Below are 15,582 nucleotides of genomic sequence, written 5' to 3' on the forward strand. Positions count from 1 at the left end.
AGATTGACTTTTTATTCATTTATTTATTTTATTTTTAGTTCAGCCATCAGTCAAAAACTTGGTGATAATTGAATTTGTTATTTTTATAAATAACTAATTTAAAATCTATACTTTTATTGGCTTGAATGAAAACCAAAAAAATTTTATTTATTTTTAAACATGAATATTGTAAATATATTATGGTCGAAATGCACACACCTTTGTCTACCTTTCCATGACTGAAAATGCCTGTAACTCCCTAGTGAGTGCAATTTGCTCCCAAAATAAACTTCATACCATCATAGAGCTTTTACTCAACTCCAGTCAGAATAATTCATAATCTTACCACCACTAAAGTTCTGGTTCTGACCAAGGTTAGATGCCTAAATCTTTCTCAGACTCGGGTCTCCTAAACAGCACATTGCTGGTTGCTCTGACATCACGCAACCCTTGAAAGGCTGTAAAAAGGCTAGATAAATCAGAGAATATTAAGCTGATATCAAAAGAACAGATTCATTTTGCTATACCTGTGTTCCCGCTCCCAGCAGGTGGATGCTCAAACCGAGGGGAAGAAGAATTCTATGATCTTGCTTTTTTCTTCCAAACACGTCCACGCAGACGTTCAGCCTACGCTATCTCCCTTTTCACTTCTACACACTTACACATCCAACATTCAGCACACACATTCTGTACTTTCCTTCCACCCTTCTCTGATACAACACCCACACCCACTTACACGACATACAGGGTTCCCGAACCTACTAATCGGGTGTTGGCAGCGTGCCGTAGGCCCGGAACCTTACATCTGTTCAATGCAGACGAATCTTTCCCTTAAGCAAAAACCATATTCTCGGTTGAGCCCGGACTCAACCAGACCACTTAAAATCTACTGGGTCTACGCCCCTTTTTGGTAGGCAGCGGTGGGAGAGAACAGTCATTCTTTCTATAAAGTGCCTGGTCAAGCCTTTGTGCAAGTCTATCGCACGCTAAGTAACGGTTTGTAGAGCAAGTGCTGGGACGCAAAAATACCTCGCACACACAATACCGTCCAAGGAGAACCCACTAATGAGTCCTCAGGATCCTCTTCTAACACCCTTTTTGAGGGCCCCGAGTTTCATCGAGGAGATAATGCTCAATCTTTGACTTTGGGGCAAAGGCTAGAGCCCCATGACCACCTCTCGCTCTCGATGTATGAGGAGCTGGTGGATAAATTCGAACGACTGAATTCCCGGTTCAGTACCCTGGAAGGGCAGTACGCCAATATCGTGCGATTACTGGAGCCCAGGGCATCTGAACCACACACTCGTTCGCCAGCTGCGGCCTCTGCATCGCAGGTAGAAGCGGGGGTGCATGCGGTCACAACTGACCACTCGTCTCAGCGTGCGCCCGTCAATCCGTGTCCCTTAGATCAGGGTATAACCCTGCATGACCCGATTCCACCTTACCGGGCAGAAGTTCCAGCTAGCCAGCCTCTTCGGAGGAATAAGGAGTTGGAAACTTGGTTTCGGCACGTCGAGCAAGCCCATCCTTACCGCCCGTGGTAGCTGTAGGGGAACGGCGGATATAGTCATTAACTCCCCAGTTTTTGACGGCATTGGGACCTGGGACGAGTTCAAGCAAACCCTTCGACAACGTCTCCGGGGGACGTGCTCGTCGATGGAGTACCTACGGCATTTGGGGTCGTACGTACTAGGCGACACTTCCCCTAGGGACTTCTATCTCGCGGTCGAGACCATGATTTATCAAGGCATGCGTGACTATCCTGGTGAACTTGGGCCAGCTGAACCTCTGATGAGAACTTTTCTCCATGGACTCCCGCCCAGGCTGCGGGAAAAGCTCCTGTTGATAGAGGATCAGCCACTTTACCGGGTGGTCGAAGCAGCCCAAAAAGTCTGGCACCATCGGCACTATGCCGGGCGGGTAGAGAAACCCTTGGTCAGTTTCTCGAGCGAGGCAGGGACTAAACCTCGCTCTTCTACTCCTCGCGAGGGTCGATCTCCGGCAGCTTCCCCTCCAGTTGATCCCCTAGCAGAGTTACCCGTATGCACTCGAGAACCCCGACGCTGGTGTCCCTACCATCAGGTGACTACGTATGACGCCTCCGAGTGTCGTGCGGTGCGAGAGGGTAATCAGTGCACCCGGTGTGGCCGCCGAGGGCATGTGGCTGGGCGGTGCTTTTTTCGGGCAGAACAACGTAGGGCACCGCCCGACAGAACACAACCGCAACCACAACGAGCCACTGCCAGGGACAATGATGATGGCGGGCGCCGAGGGGAGCGACAGTTCCACGGAACCGGAGCTTCCCGAGGCACAGATTCAGGCCGCTATTGAATTGTGTGGTTGCTGGGACTATGGTCTTAGCCTTTCTTGACTCGGGAAGTGAAGCAACGGTGGTGAAGGAGTCTTGTTTCAGGAGGATTTCCAGCACCCCGCTCTCACCGCACCCACGTGGCCTTAGGGGGGCATTTGGGGCCGCGTTGGACATCAAGGGCAGGGCAACCCATGAGTTTAAGATTTCCCGAGCCTGTAAGTGCCGGCACTCGGTGTTCGTGGTGGACGACGACACCAGGTTTCCAGCAGAGGTGCTGATAGGTGTGGACCTGCTGCAGAGGTTCAATTTTAAGTTGAACCTCTCCCCTGTTTCAGGGGCCAGCTCTGCTAGCTTTAATGGAGTCCGACTCGGGGTTTCGTTCTCGGGTGCCGGGTCCCTCGCCATCCTGACATACCACGAACCGGAGGCCTTGTTACGTTGCTGTAGCGCGAGCGGCGGAGACCGGGAAGGTGCGATGAGATGTGCGCGGAGAGTCACCTGTCCCCATCGGGCATCGTGCGATGCCTCGTGAACGGCTTGAAGGGCGGACTGGCTTGTGTTGAGAGCGACACCGCCAAGGTCCTGGTACCTCGCTCGTTGGTGGACCTCTCCCAACCGGAGAGGTCCACGTTTGGGTCGTCAACGATCAGACAGTTCCGGTTGAGATCGAGCAAGGATTCGTCCTCTGCTATGCGGCGATCGTGGAGGTTTCACTTAATCGTCTCGAATACGACGCGGAATCCATGGACTAGGATTCCGGCGTCAACCCGGAAGATGTGGGCTCATCCTCCGGGGATAGTCGAGGAGCTTTAGACATGGCTTCCTCGACTCCCATCGATGATGGAAGCGAACCGGATAGTCTGATGGCGGACTTCGAGGACCGGTTTGATTTTGCACATGGACTTAATGACTTTGGCTATAACATGGACGAGTTTGAGGTTTTCCTGGTATGTTCTTTTGAGAACGAGGAACTTCCCTCATCAGCAGGGGCAGTTGGTGTTCCCCGGGTGGATCTTGCTCACCTGTCGTCAGTCCAACGTGAACAGCTTGTCCAGGTACTTGATCGTTACCCGGATCTGTTCAACGAAGGGCTGCCTCCAGGTGTGGTGCCACACATGAAGCATAAAATCAAAACCACGGACGACCAACCCGTCCGTGTGAAACAGTGGCGCCTCCCGGAGAGTACACGGCAGTACATCCGTACGGAGTGCGACAAGATGCTTGCAAACGGGGTGATCGAGCTTTCTTGCTCACCATGGCTCTCTCCTGTTGTGCTAGTGAAAAAGAAGGATGGTTCGACACGCTTTTGCGTTGACTACCGTGCTTTGAACGCGAAAACAGTTTCAGATGCGTATCCCATACCCAGGATGGACGCTGCCATTGATCAGCTGGCAGGTAAGTCTTGGTTTAGTGTCCTCGACGCTAAAAGCGCATACTGGACTGTTGAGGTCGATGAGAGGGACCAAGAAAAGACAGCTTTCTCGGACGGCGCCCGTCTGTTTCAGTTTTCGCGTATGCCCTTTGGATTGACGACGGCCCCGTCAACTTTTCAGAGGGCTATCGCCGCCGTTCTCAACCCGGTGTTGGGCCACCATGCGCTGGCATATCTTGACGATGTCGTAATATACAGTGCAGGGTTTGAGCAGCACCTATCTCACCTCGATGCCGTGTTGCAGTTGGTCGCTGGAGCAGGGTTCAGGCTTAAAAGTGTCGGTCGCTTCGCGACCGACACTTTTCGTTTTCTTGGCCACTTCATTACGCCGAACGGTGTTTTGCCTGACAAGGTTACAGTGATACGAGCCATAAAGACACCACGCAACTGTTTTTCTTTTTTTTCGCAGGCACGTGCCCAATTATGCAAGGGTCGCATCTCCTTTGACTCGGCTCCTGAAAAAAGATACAAAATTTTCATGGGGCAAACCTCAGCAGGAGGCTTTTGAATGGCTTAAGCAGGCGCTTGCCACCGCGCCTTGCTTGATCCAACCAAATTTTGAAAAGCCCTTTGAGCTTCACACCGATGCTTCGGGCACGGCGATCGGTGCTTGCCTTATGCAGGTACCCGACCATCGATCTGGAAGCCCTCGCTGTTGTCGAGAGCACTAGGCATTATCACCCTTACCTTTATGGGAGACGATTCCGTATCTTTACAGATCACAGGCCGTTGGTATCAGTCTTCCGCAAACCAACTGCCTCGGTAAGGATGACGTGATGGGCTCACGAACTGACATTTTACGACTTCAAGCTTCTTTATAAGCCGGGTCGAGTCCACCACGTCCCTGACTTGCTCAGTCGTCAGATCGCAGCCATTGCTGACCTTGATAGCCATCAGAGAGATGATCCCCTTTGGCAACAGCTCATAGAGTATCTGGAGGAAGGCCGCCTGCCGCCGAGGCGTATCCCTCTTCCCCTAGACCAATTCGAACTTCGGGACCGAGTCTTATATCATGTCAAGTCCAATAATGAACGAGCCATGCTTCAGCTCGTAATCCCAAGGTCGCTGTGCGGCGCTGCTTTGGATGCGGTCCATGCCGTACCGTCCGCCGGACATCAGGGCGTCCACAGGACGTATCAGTGGCTAAGGGATCATTTTTACTTTCCCGGGATGTTGGCCGCATCCCGGAGATATGTCACATCATGTACGGCATGTCAACGGAGGAAGGGGGCGATCGCCCGAACTCCCCTACAGTCCATGCCGGACGTCGCGGAGCCCTTCGAGCGGGTGTCCGTGGATATCCTCACTCTTACCCCTTCGGCGCGTGGAAACAAATACGTCCTTGTGCTGATTGACCATCTTACCCGGTTTGTCGAGCTGTTCCCGTTGGCATCGAAGGACGCCCAAACCGTAGCAGACGTGTTTCTTGCGGAATTCGTTACTCGGCATGGTCCCCCGCGGACCCTATTATCAGATAACGGCCTTGAATTCCGCAATCGTCTCCTTTCCGACATCTGTCATCACCTCCAGGTGAAGTCGCTCTTCACCACAGTCTACCATCCGCAAGCCAACGGTATGGTGGAGAGGGTGAATCGGGTGGTCAAGGACGCCCTGAGCACGCTCCAAATGGATGATCCTGATTGTTGGGACGATTTATTACCGTATGTGAGGTTTGCCATCAATTCCTCCATACACCAGAGCGTAAACGACGTCCCTTTGTACCTTCTCACAGGTCGGGACAGTCATTTTCCGCTCGTGGGATCAAACCACGTAATCTATGCCGAAGGGGCCTTGCCCTCATTAAGGTCAAAACTCCGAGCAGTTGGTGAGGCCGCCCGAAAGGCTCGTGAGCGTTGGACCGCCGATCACGATCGAAGGCGGCGGGCTCGACCGCGGGAGTATAACGAAGGGGATCTGGTCTTTGTACATCGCAGCGTTATCCTACACCCCAGTCACGGAAGCAGACCCCTGGGTCCCCGATGGTTAGGGCCGGTCCGGGTCTTGAAAAAGCTCGGGCCCGTGGCTTATGTGGTGAGGAGACCAAATTCAGATGGGCAGGAAGTCACCTTGCACCCATATAAATTTAAAGCAATTCGGGTCACTGCGGAATTCGTCCCTCCTTTCTTTCAAACTTTCCCCGTTTGGACGGCACAGCCCCTCCGGACCTGGAATCGGACATGGGACCTTTACAAGATCCCGGTGCTGATAACCTCTTGGATTCGGAATCCTCGGCCCCGTCATCGGAGGGGGTAGACGATTAACCATGGGACCCTGGGTCTGACTGGGACTGTAAAATTTAAGTTACCCCTAAAATAACAATTACATAAATAAAGACTTTGAACAAAACAATCGTGTAAAGTGCAGTGTACACTTCAACTGAAATTTAACATTTTGTTAATTGTGTAATGTAAAAATAAAACGTTTCATAAAGACAAACAATTACATAAATTAATAGTATTGTTTATTTTACATAATTATGTTGGTACTTTTACATAATCATCATAGCTATGTAATATGTATTTTTATTCCAAAATAAAGTTGGTTTCGACTGAATACGCTTCTTGATTCCTCACAATTGGTGACCCCTATACTCGGACCATGTTGCTGAAGACAACTCCTAGTGAAGCGAAAGAAAACGCCGAAACTCCTTCCATCCACGCCGTAGCAGTGAAGCTGTCCCTCTTTTGCCCACAAGAAGCTACATCCTGGTTCCGGCGGGCAGAAATCCAGTTTCGCCTGAGAAGAGTCACAGACCCCCGAACGAAGGCAGACTATGTGTTGGAGGCAATCCCCGAGCAGTTATTCCCTCGTGTTGCCGCATGGCTGGACAACCAGGACCAGAACCAAGACGTCGAATATGAAAACTTGAAGAGTTACCTTCTACAAGAGTTCACTCTCTCCGTCAGCGCCCATGCCCAAAAGCTCCTGAGTCTTCCCCATATACCTCTGGGAGACAACAGCACATGCAGCATGGAACGAGATGCAGGCTCTCACTACACTCCCTGACCTCGACCCTACAACCAACAAACCAAGGCGTGTGGACTTGATGCAGGAGCTGTGGCTGCAGCGCCTTCCCCCCTCTGTAAGATCTGCCCTGCATGAAGCCGACGACAGTCCCATAAACGATCTCATAAAGAAGGCAGACAATCTCATCAATGCTGCTAACAAGCGACGTCCCAACTCACAGGTAAGACACTACAAAGCTGGAAGTGCCTCTTCCCAACCATCACATGGATTTTGTTATTACCACTACAGGTTCGGAGCAAGGGCCCACAAGTGCCTACCTGGATGCCATTGGCCAAAAAAACGTGTAATGGGGCTACCACTCCCCGCTAAGGTGGCAACCCAGAACCCGAGACGCGGGAACATCAACGCACTTGACAACTCAGCATCGGGCTTCTTTATTACGGACTCCCTATCTGGTCGCAAATTCCTCGTGGATACAGGCGCATTCCGTTCTCTGTTCCCAGCCACAGCAGAAAACAAAACTCGTTCCTGGACACGACCATCAAATGTCAAACTTGTTGCAGCCAATGGAAGCCCCATCCCAATGTACGGTATCCAGACTATACCCATTCAAGCCGCCGGACGCAGCTTCACTTGGGACTTCATCATTGCTGATGTTAAGACACCTCTTCTGGGAGCAGACTTCCTCGGGCACCACGGACTATTCGTTGATGTCGCCAATCGTAGACTATTGGATGTAACAACCTTCTGCTCTACACCCCTAGGTTCCAATCATCAGTACACAGAAATCTGCACTGTGAGAGCAGATACCCCTTACGACAGCCTCTGCAAAGAGTACCCAGACATTTTTCGACCAGAACTCCGTCAGCAGCCTGGACAGCCAGCCAAACATGCAATATTCCATTACATCAAAACGACAGGCCCTCCGGTACACTCAAAATTCAGGCATTTATCTCCAGAGAAGCTTCAAGCAGCTAAACAAGCTTACTCCGAAATGGCTCGGATGGGCATCTGTCAAAAGGCATCAAGTCCCTGGGCATCTCCTCTGCATCTTGTGCAGAAACCCGAAGGCACCTGGCGACCATGTGGTGACTATAGGCGTCTTAACCTGATCACAGAACCAGACCACTATCCTCTTCCCAATATGGCGGACCTAACCTCTAACCTTCATGGTGCCAAGGTTTTCTATAAACTCGACTTCCTGAAAGGCTACTTTCAAGTACCAGTATACCCTGAAGACACCCAAAACAGCAGTCATTACACCTTATAGCACTTACACCTTTAATTTTTCCACATTTGGCCTACGAAATTCAGGGGCTACCTTCCAACGCATGATGGATGGCATTCTCGGAGACCTTCCCTTTTGCGCCTGCTATGTTGATGATATCCTCATCTTCTCAGGAGACCCCAACGAACATCTCCAACACTTACGGGTCGTGTTAAAACGACTCCATAATAACGGCCTGGTGGTGCGTCAAGACAAATGTCAATTTGGTGCCACATCCGTGGAATTTCTCGGGCACAAGATTTCGCCAACAGGCGTCTCACCCCTTCCAAGTAAGATAGATGCAGTTTCACGATTTCCCCCACCAACCACTATCAAAGGACTCCAAGAATTTGTCGGCATGGTAAATTACTACCATCGTTTCCTTTCAAAGATTGCACACATCATGGAACCACTTTACAACTCCCTTGCCGGCAAACCAAAGAAATTGGAGTGGGGACCTGAGCAACAAAAAGCGTTCGAGACCACCAAGATTGCCCTTGCATCAGCTACAACTCTCACCTTCACCACACCAGGCATTCCACTTACCCTTACCACAGACGCAAGCTCCATTGCTGTTGGGGCAGTCGTTGAACAGACCATAAGGGGTAAGACACATCCTCTTTGTTTTTTCAGCAGAAAGCTACGTCAAGCAGAGGTGAGATACAGCACTTTCGACCGCGAACTACTCGCTGTTTATCTTGCGGTGCGTCACTTTAAACATCTCTTAGAAGGCAGCGCATTCACCATCCTCACAGATCACCAGCCACTGGTACATGCTTTTTCCAAACCTGGTGATGCTTGGTCGGACAGACAACAGCGGCAACTCTCCAGCATCGCCGAGTTTGGCTGCTCTATCAAATATACACCAGGGAGTATGAATCCTGTAGCTGACGCACTATCAAGGGTGGAAATAAACTCTATAAACCTCGGAATTGACTACAATGAAGTAGCAGCAGCCCAAAAAGATGACCCAGAGACTACAGAATACCACACAGCCATCACCAGCCTGCAGTGGAAAGATGTTCATATTGGAGGCGAAGGCCGCACCATTCTGTGTGATGTAAGCACAGGTCGCCCACGCCCCCTTATCCCAAAATCTTTCCGCCGAAAAATCTTCAACCTCATCCATGGTCTATTACACCCGTCTGGACGAACAACTGCTCGTCTGATGAAGGATAAATTCATCTGGCACGGAATTAACAAAGACATCAAACAGTGGGCTCGAAGCTGTGTTGCCTGCCAGATGAGCAAAGTAAGTCGTCACACTGAATCTGGCACAGGAGAATTTCGGCAGCCCATGCGCCGGTTTGGACATCTCCACGTCGATGTAGTGGGACCCCTTCCACCTTCAGACGGCACTCAGTATCTATTCACTGATACAGAGCGCTCCACCCGCTGGCCGGAGGCAATTCCCACGTAACACACCACTGCCCGAGACTGTGCAGAAGCTCTATTACACGGATGGATCAGTCGTTTTGGCGTTCCAGACGACATTACCTCTGACCGCGGACCTGCCTTCACATCTCAACTTTGGACATCTTTAGGAGAATTGATGGGATCAACTATCCATCACACCACCTCATACAACCCAGAAGTCAACGGTATGGTGGAGCGGTCCCATCGTCCTCTGAAAGCAGCGTTAATGGCGCGCTGCACTAAATCAGACTGGAAAGCTCAACTTCCCTGGGTTCTTCTCGGGATCCGAACATCCCCAAAAGAGGGATTACAAGTTTCCCCTGCTGAAGCTCTCACAGTTCCAGGGGAGTTCTTCCCGAGTCTAGATACCCCTACAGATTCTGAGCACCTCACCAAACTACGCCATGCTGTTGAGAAGTACCGACCATGCACTCAGACGCACTCAACATCTCCTCCACAATACCTTCCCAAGCTGATCCACAGCTGCAAATATGTATTCGTAAGAAATGACGCTCACGGTACACCCCTCACCCGCCCGTACCGCGGGCCATATGCTGTCTTGGAGCGTAACCCCAAGGTATACCGTCTCAGCATTGGTGGGAAGAGCGACTGGGTATCCATTGACCGCTTAAAGTCTGCATACCTGGAAGAAAAGGAACCTACACAAACCACGCCTCTGGCTGATAACCCAGCTCACACCGTACCTCCTTCAAATGCACCTGCCCATGTCTCACATCCTGAAGATAAACCTTTTCAAATCTCCTCGCGTTCTGGTCGACTAATTCGCCAACCCAACCGACTCGACCTCTAACAAGCCATGGATTTTCTTTCGGGGGGAGTATTGTAACATTTAAGTTACCCCTAAAATAACAATTACATAAATAAAGACTTTGAACAAAACAATCGTGTAAAGTGCAGTGTACACTTCAACTGAAATTTAACATTTTGTTAATTGTGTAATGTAAAAATAAAATGTTTCATAAAGACAAACAATTACATAAATTAATAATATTGTTTATTTTACATAATTATGTTGGTACTTTTACATAATCATCATAGCTATGTAACATGTACTTTTATTCCAAGATAAAGTTGGATTCGATTGAATACGCTTCTTCTTGATTGCTCACAGGACGAATAGGGAGCAAGACACTTTTCCTTTTCTTCCGCTTACCATTATTTCTTTTTTCAGAGCCCCAGCGGGATGCATGCTGCCCTCTGTTGATTACCAGTCCGTCCTGTAACATAACCCTGTATGACTTGGATCCTAACACGCTTGCAGCCTGTTCTTTTTCAGAGCCTTCCCTTCATCCAGCCCGTGGAGTGAGGAATACCCTTGACGGTAGTCAACCCGACGACACATTACTAATCCCATCTTCCCCCTTCTAATGTTCAGTCGTCCTGTTTCTTCTACTTATTTCGTTCTAAACTATTTCTACTTTTCAGATCATCTCCAGATGGACGGCGGCAGGGCCCAGCAGCGAGTTTCTGTCCTGTTCTGATCCTGTTCTCTCGTTTCACACCCGCCCTTGAGCCACGCGGGTTTTCTCGCCTTCTGTCTTCGTTTCTGGCAGGGTCGCGCTTTCGTCCTGAACGTCTGCAAAAACCCTGTACAGATAAGATTTTCTCTGAGTTTGGCCAAGCTATGGCTTGTTTTCACACACCGATCGACAGTGTCCCGGAGCTGAGGTCGGTCTACGCTCTTTCCCCATGACGGGAACGTAGAGGTGGTTCTCTGTAAAGACCTGTAGGAATTTAACTTTTCTACGGAGTATTCCTGTAAATAGCTCCCTTTCCTATCGTCCTCTTAATCTTCTTCTCTGCCTTTCCTGTCAATGTAGTCTAGTGTAACACCAGGTTTGGGTTATTTTTGCGCATTGTATTATTTTAACTGTTATTTTTGTGTAAACTTTTGTATGTTTTTGTTTGCCGAAAGATTTTGAGTTTCAGCCTCTTAATCAGGTGTTTCCCTCTTCGTTTTGTTCTTTTAATTTGCATGTTGTGCATATGTTCTTAACTTTAAGTTTGTTTTTCTTAGTTTTATGATAATTTTAAGATGTTTGTTTGATTTCTTAATAATATTTTACCGTCGAGGTTCCTCTCCCAGCTTCTCAGAGCAATGTCCATGCAGAGCTGTCAGGACCGAGCCCATGACTTCCAAGGTCTTTTATTGGGGTAAGCTCTGTTGACACCCTTTACAGATCGCCTGAGAAAGTGGTAATTATACATACGGAGACATTGCCTCCCTCTACGCCCACTAATTCATTAATATTAAGTCAGATCCTCCACCGGATCCGATCGGCGCAGCCAGATGGTCGGCTTCGCATTATAACATTTATGGTTGTGTGTTACTTATGCACTTCATAATGCAGTGTGTGTTAGAACACGCCAGGCCCAAAGAATAAACCCAGTATGTTCCACCCCTTTGGTCTAAGGCAGTTCGTTCGCCAGCTCTCCTTACACAGGTGATGGTGCCATGCTGATAACGGCTCCAGCTGATCTTCCGCACTGGTGTGCGGGCGCACTCATATGTGCCCCCGCAGTTCTGACCGTACCTGGCGTGCGGGCGCGCTCCCCATGCGCACCCGCCTTCCGATGGACCGCACTGGCGTGCGGGCGCGCTCCCCATGCGCACCCGCCTTCCGATGGACCGCACTGGCCTGCGGGCGCGCTTCCCATGCGCACCCGCCTTCCGATGATCCGCACTGGCGTGTGGGCGCGCTCCCCATGCGCACCCACCTTCCGATGATCCGCACTGGCGTGCGGGCGCGCTTCCCATGCGCACCCGCCTTCCGACGATTCGCACTGGCGTGCGGGCGCGCTCCCCATGCACACCCGCCTTCCGATGATCCGCACTGGCGTGCGGGCGCGCTCCACATGCACACCCGCCTTCCGATGGACCGCACTGGCCTGCGGGCGCGCTTCCCATGCGCACCCGCCTTCCGATGATCCGCACTGGCGTGCGTGCGCGCTCCCCATCCGCACCCGCCTTCCGATGATCCGCACTGGCCTGCGGGCGCGCTCGCCATGCGCACCCGCCTTCCGATGATCCGCACTGGCGTGCGGGCGCGCTCCCCATGCGCACCCGCCTTCCGATGATCCGCACTGGCGTGCGGGCGCGCTCCCCATGCGCACCCGCCTTAGGATGGATCCTCCCTGAGATGTTCGCCGACGTGATGGTCTTCGCCCTCTACACTTCGTCAGGGCCGACCGTTTCTCTGGTTCCTGAAACCCTTCGGGCGCCTTTCCTTCTGTCTCTCGATCGTACCTCACGAGAGATGGAACGAGTACCTCGCAGACACACCTGTTGTTTAAGGAGTCTCTCCTGCGATACTCGTCTTACTCGTCCCCTACTTAGGCGACGCACTGCCCGGGGGAGGTGTTGTAGTGTACGGCTGCGTACGTCCCGACTCTAAGGATGATGTCATCTCCAGACGAAGTCCCCGCCGTGTGCCACGTGCGGTTACATCCCGCAGACGTTTTTTTTTTTTTTTTTTTTTCACCTGCGACTCAGTCCCGAAAGCTTTCTTATTCATTTATTTATTTTATTTTTACGTTCAGCCATCAGTCAAGAATGACTGGTGATAATGTGAACTTTGTTATTTTTATAACCATGAACATAATTCTAACCAAGTCTCACTACTTTTATGGCGTTGAAGTCGCCAAGCCGAACTATTTATTTATTTTTAAACATAAATATTGTAAATATGTTATGGCCGAAATGCACACACCTTTGTCTACCTTTCCATGACTGAAAATGCCTGTAACTCCCTAGTGAGTGCAATTTGCTCCCAAAATAAACTTCATACCATCATAGAGCTTTTACTCAACTCCAGTCAGAATAATTCATAATCTTACCACCACTAAAGTTCTGGTTCTGACCAAGGTTAGATGCCTAAATCTTTCTCAGACTCGGGTCTCCTAAACAGCACATTGCTGGTTGCTCTGACATCACGCAACCCTTGAAAGGCTGTAAAAAGGCTAGATAAATCAGAGAATATTAAGCTGATATCAAAAGAACAGATTCATTTTGCTATACCTGTGTTCCCGCTCCCAGCAGGCGGATGCTCAAACCGAGGGGAAGAAGAATTCTATGATCTTGCTTTTTTCTTCCAAACACGTCCACGCAGACGCTCAGCCTACGCTATCTCCCTTTTCACTTCTACACACTTACACATCCAACATTCAGCACACACATTCTGTACTTTCCTTCCACCCTTCTCTGATACAACACCCACACCCACTTACACGACATACAGGGTTCCCGAACCAACTAATCGGGTGGTGGCAGCATGCCGTAGGCTCGGAACCTTACGTCTGTTCACTACAGACGAATCTTTCCCTTGAGCAAAAACCATATTCTCGGTTGAGCCCGGACTCAACCAGACCACTTAAAATCTACTGGGTCTACGCCCCGCTACAATTATCATTATTATTCTCATTATTATTGCAGTTATAATAATTATTATGCTAATTATTATTGCTATTTTTATCATTATAACTATTTATATAATGATAATAGCAATAATAATGATCTTAGAATTAATAATGACAATAATGATAATTATAATGACAATGATAATATTATTTCTATTGCCATTATTAGTATGAAAATTATTGGAATAGAGTTAATTATTGCTATTATTGCAGTAATTATCAAGATTATCATTATATTTATGACTTTATCATTATTATCATTATTATTGTCATTATCATTGTCATTATCATCATAATTATCATCATTATTGTCAATAATAAAGGAAACATCGGGGAAATCATCATAATTACCTGAATTAATGTTAAAATCATCATAATTACCATTATAAAGCGAAATGTTTTTTTTTCGACGTTTCTCTCAGAAGGCTGTAAAACGCTAGATTTTACATTTTTTTTCGACCATTGGGATTTTATTACTTCTAGCCTTTATTTCATTATAAATGAACTGAATGATAATTATTATAATTATTATCATTACTGTCATCCTTTTTATGATTATTATCATTATAGTCGTTGTCATCATGATTATCATTATTATTATAATCATTTTTGCAGTTATAATAATTATTATGCTAATTATTATTGCTATTTTGTCATTATAACTATTTATTTAATGAAAAATAATAATGATGATGATCTCAGAAATAATAATGACAATAATGATAATTATAAAGACAATGATAATGATGTTATTATTATTTCCATTGTCATTATTAGTATGGAAATTATTGGAATAGAGTTAATTATTGCTATTATTGCAGTAATTATCAAGATTATCATTATAATTATGACTTTACCATTTTTATAATTATTATTGTCATTATCATTGTCATTATCATCATAATTATCATCATAATTATTATCATAATTATCATCATTATTATCAATAATAAATGAATCATCATGGAAATCATCTTAATTACCTGAATTAATGATAAATTCCTCATAATTACCATTAATAAGCGAAAAGGGTTTTTTCGACGTTTCTCTCAAAAGGCTGTAAAGCGCTAGATTTTGCCGTTTTCTCGACTATTGGGATTTTATTACTTCTGGCCTTTATTTCATTATAAATGGACTGAATGATAATTATCATTATTATCATTACTGTCATCATTTTTATGATTATTATAATTATAGTCATTATCGTCACGATTGTCATTATTATTATCATCATTATTACAGTTATAATAATTATGCTAATTATTATTGCTATTTTTATCATTTTAACTGTTTATATAATGATAATAGTAATAATGATCTTAGAAATAACAATGCCAATAATTATAATTATAATGACAATGATGATGATATTATTATTTCTATTGCCATTATTAGTATGGAAATTATTGGAATTGAGTTAATTATTGCTATTATTGCAGTAATTATCAAGATTATCATTATAAACATGACATTATCAATATTATCATTATTATTGTCATTATCATTGCCAATTATCATCATAATTATCATCATTATTGTCAATAACAAAGGAATCATCATGGACATTATCATAATTATCTGAATTAATGTTAAAATCCTCACAATTATAATTAAAAAGCGAAAGGGTTTTTTTTCGACGTATCTATCAAAAGGCTGTAATACTCTCGATTTTGCCGTTTTTTCGACTTTTGGAATTTTATTACTTCTGGCCTATATTTCATTATAAATGGACTGAATTATAATTTTTGTCATCATTATTATCATTACTGTCAT

The 15,582-nt window shown here is 47.0% G+C and overlaps 1 protein-coding gene across 1 annotated transcript; it reads left to right on the forward strand.

Moving 5' to 3' along the window:
- The first annotated feature begins 9,508 nt into the window (after positions 1-9,508).
- On the forward strand, positions 9,509-10,761 carry LOC138867507 (uncharacterized). The gene is made up of 2 exons (XM_070143354.1): positions 9,509-10,139; positions 10,565-10,761. The coding sequence occupies exons 1-2, from the start codon at positions 9,509-9,511 to the stop codon at positions 10,759-10,761; spliced, it is 828 nt and encodes a 275-aa protein (XP_069999455.1).
- The last annotated feature ends 4,821 nt before the right edge of the window (positions 10,762-15,582 follow it).

The sequence above is a fragment of the Penaeus vannamei genome, chromosome 30, assembly GCF_042767895.1.
Source record: "Penaeus vannamei isolate JL-2024 chromosome 30, ASM4276789v1, whole genome shotgun sequence".
Lineage (NCBI taxonomy): Eukaryota > Metazoa > Arthropoda > Malacostraca > Decapoda > Penaeidae > Penaeus > Penaeus vannamei.